We start from the raw sequence: 4,120 nt of genomic DNA on the forward strand, positions 1-4,120 counted from the left end.
AGGAATGCCCCAGAAACCTTTGTTAGTTAAAAAAAAAAAAAGGGGGGGTGGGGAACAAAAAGGCATTTCAGTGATGCCCATTTTAGTGATATTTACACATGAAATACATTTAAACTGTCTTTCTGTCATGATTAGTTTGAACCTAAGGGCTTCTGTGCCTGTGACTCAATATATATTTTTTTTTTTCTGGGATTGTAGCTGATTGATTCCACTTGCAAAAATGCTCAGCTGCTTGAAGAACTGATTTGTTAAACTCTTACTGACTTTTTTAGACTTCGATTCTGGTCCACTGTAAATTTCAAGATGGCATGACAAGGATGTTGTTGAAATTTTCATCAGTTAATTTTCTACTGCTGTCACAGATAAAGTGACTGCCCTATTTTATGAAGGATGAAGAAGCCACAGTAGGCTGTCTTTTTATGCTATCATCAGATAAGAGGACATATTACAGTAAGAAGAAAAACATCAAAGAACACTTATTCCTAATTAAAGAAATTACTCTAACTAAAGAAGTAAAATGAAGAATGTGAGACAAATTGTGTTCTGGTGAGCAAGAAACAAAGACAAAAGCATGAACATGTTCAAAATCTGATGCTCAAAATTATTTATTTTATGTTCTAGTGTGGAACAGCAGCAATGGAATGCATGAGGCAATATGTTGGGGAAGTGCTGGATTTCATTGCAGATATGCATACGTTGACCAAATTAAAGGTTGGTTCTGGGCATTCAATGGTATAAAGTTTATGTGCTTTTAAAAAACATATATGTATGTATTCTGGAATTAACCTGGCTGGAAGAAATGGTTGGAAGTCTTTGAGGATGACTGGCAGGCATTTTTTTCTTTCTTTTTCTTTAAATGTTAGTACAATTATACATTAGACACTTTTTGAGGATTGGTAAAAAGTAGCTTATACAGTGTTGACATGGAGGCTGATTCAAATATGGTGGGCACACAATAAAAACGCAGCCTTGATTTTTCTGAAATGTTGATAAGCTAATGTCATACCAAAATCCCTGTGAAAAGTAGTCATGTTTAAAATAACCCATGGAAACCTAAAATTCCTTTCCTGTACAACTAACTGCTCTCCTCTGAAGGAATCCTGTCTTTGTTATATACAAAAAAGATGTTTAAGTTAGCTGGAAGTTCAGAGTTTATTAAAATGCAGTAATTGACCTAAACCCCCCCACAAACCATGTCCTTTTTCTTCTAGATGCTGTTGTTTTAATAGTCAGTTTATATTCAGTAGGAGTGGGGAAAGCTGAATAGTTCCTATCTCTGTAGTCCAAACTGCTTTTTGGTTTATGTATATTGGTTTGATGCCAAATTGTAAGAGGAGTGGTAGGAAAATACTTCTGTCAGCATGAAATATTTTATTTAGGAAAGAATTTCATTAAAACATCTTAATAATAATTAGATGACCAAAGCCTGGATTCTCTGTTTCACAGGGGATCCAGTATCTCTTAAATTTTCTTTACAGTGGACATTTTAAAAGAAGTTTTAGAGAAGACATAGGCCAAGTAACATTGCTACTGTATAACGGGACATAATAGAAGTCAAGCTGTTGCAGTTGCTAGCAAAATGGAGTTGTTAATAGCTTAAATCAAGAATTAATGTAATATTTCAGTTAATATATCGCTAGGTATCAGTCATAATACTGTGGAGGGGACAATATTATTTATTCCCTTTAGCATAATGGTCTCCCAGTAGGTAGTTTTACCATACCATCTGAAGCTGAGTACTAAGTAGCATGGAGCTAGAGGTGAAACCTTATTAGTGGACCATTTCAGATACAGAGGAGTCTATGCTGTCAAAGCTGCAGCCAGTTCAGAAATCTGGCAGCAGAGTTTTAGTATTTCTACACCAATAACTCAGTGATCCAAGAGGAAGTTCCCTCAACTGAAAGAGGTCATTTCATCACTGAGCTCAGATAAGTAGCTGTCAAGCTGCTTTTATGTGATCTAAAGCTCAGTTGACAGATAGAGAGTAACAGTGCTGTCCAGTTCTGGCTGGTGCAAATCATGTTGCCACCACTTACACGCTGGGCTTTGACATATGTGGTCTTCAAGGGAAGTTCTCTGAGCAACATCCTAGGTGTTCCTAGGAAGTGAGTCCCAAGATTATCCAGTTGTACCACTTCTTACTGTGAGTGTGCATCTTGGTCAACAGCATCTAGACTACTGTATGATTTATCTGGCCAGTAACAATCCCAACTGAAAAAGAAGTTTAATATTGGTTTTCATATTTTGCATTTTCTTATTTCTTTAGAAGTTTAGGGATCTGAAATAGTTAAAACTGTTTATTCATTTCCAATGTCTACTTTTGTGTGTCAGGAATAGTTTCTTTGAAAGAGGTTAATTATTTTCAGTCCCATGTATTAGCAACTACTGTATTGTAAACAAGGTATAAATGGTAAATCTCAAGAGAATCATATCCCAGTTTATTGTTTCTGTTCAGTTTATTATCTTTTTTCCCTCTGGGATAGCATTTTAATTGGTAAAGCTCAGTAAAGTTTTATTTAGAAAATTCCACCATTATTGAAAAAACAAAGTGTATCTGCTTACATACCTGCCTATCCTTTTTCCCTCTCTCTGTACCAAAGTCATTACAGTTTCATGCTGCTACTTTAATTTTTTGTCTCTTCAAAGAGACCTGAAGTAAGTGATCTTTGAGAGTGTAAGTTGCTGGGGTCAGATGTTGTCTGATACAAAATATTACTAGTCCATTGATTTTTATCCTGTTATAGTAATTTAATAACTGATGAACTGGCCTTTTTTTGTGCAAAGCGTATGGCTCTCCTTTCAGCAAGCAAATGCATTCAGCATGTGTTCTGTTAGTCTAGTAACAGAAAGTAAAGCAAAGTTAGCTTAATTAAAAATACACAAGTATCTCAAGAAGCACCAATGAAACATTCCTTAGAGCTGGCAAAGCAGGACAATAACTTGTGTTTCCTGGGATAAATGTTTGCATGTTTCTTGGTAAAAGGTTTAGCCCTTTTATTTCCAGGGCTTAAATGCATTTTTAGCAGCTGAATAAAGCAACATAGTCATATTGCCAGTGAATGAGTGACAGCTTATTTCTATATATGTAAATGGAATAATTGCACAGGGAAGACATTTCCTGTCCAGGTTCTACCTTGTTAAAATCCATCAGTTTGTACTTATCAGCTGTGGAGTTTGCTGATACAAAAGGTGCCCACCTGTTTTTGCATAGTTCGTATTTTTTTCGACTCCTGAAAATGTGGTCCTCTGTGGAAAGAGCTGCATCATAAAGCACTTACTAGTACAGGGGCTGGATAATTTTTAAAAAATCTGTTAAAAGTTTTGTTCTGTAGTTTTATAGCCATAGTTAAAGATGTTGAGAAAGGAATTGAAGGGAAATTAAATAGAGTGCACTGTTGCTTGGAATAACTTAATTCAAGTGGAGTTTGCTGTTCAGGTAAGAAATTAGATCTTTGCCTTGCAGAGTCACATGAAGACTTGTTCTCAGCCACTGCATGAAGATACGTTTGGTGGACATCTGAAAGTTGGTTTAGCTCAGATTGCTGCTATGGAAATCACACGGGGAAACCACAGAGACAATAAAGCTGTGATCCGATACTTGCCTTGGCTTTATCATCCTCCTTCTGCAATGCAACAAGGGTGAGAATGCTTTTCCACAAAAAGGAATACTAAAATGAGTTAGAAGTCTTAAGAAAATTCTGCATTTATTGCCAGATTTTATAGATAAGACCCTCAGTGGGAATAGTGGCCATCGGACACTGAAACAGCTGTTCAGCAGCTCCCTGATCCTTAACTGAGGATCAGTTATGTATGTATGTTCATGTATCAGTTCTGTCCAAAAGGACAGTGGAAGTAAATACAGTGGCTTGACTGAAGTTACTGTGAAAATTAACTTGATTCTTGCTCTACATACAGACAGTGAAAAGCACATAGATCTGTCCTAGAATTATAGAAAATATGTTGGGAATGACAGAGAATATTCCTTTGAATTTATGGAGTACAAATGAGTGAGAACTGTAAGTGTAAACCTGTTCATGTGGTGAGAAAAATATTAACTTCAGCTGGTTAAAGTTAGATGAAAGAAATCTTGCTCATCAATACTTTTTTTTTTTTTTTTTTT

The 4,120-nt window shown here is 35.8% G+C and overlaps 1 protein-coding gene across 1 annotated transcript in view; it reads left to right on the top strand.

Moving 5' to 3' along the window:
• Nucleotides 1-4,120, top strand: part of UNC79 (unc-79 homolog (C. elegans)) — a 94,233-nt gene that overhangs the window by 80,659 nt on the left and 9,454 nt on the right. Inside the window, 2 exon segments of the mRNA XM_010003727.1 lie at nt 622-711; nt 3,464-3,639. Of these exon segments, the coding sequence (XP_010002029.1) occupies nt 622-711; nt 3,464-3,639 (266 nt within the window).

Source organism: Chaetura pelagica, unplaced genomic scaffold, assembly GCF_000747805.2.
Source record: "Chaetura pelagica isolate M959 unplaced genomic scaffold, ChaPel_1.0 scaffold48, whole genome shotgun sequence".
NCBI classification, from domain to species: domain Eukaryota; kingdom Metazoa; phylum Chordata; class Aves; order Apodiformes; family Apodidae; genus Chaetura; species Chaetura pelagica.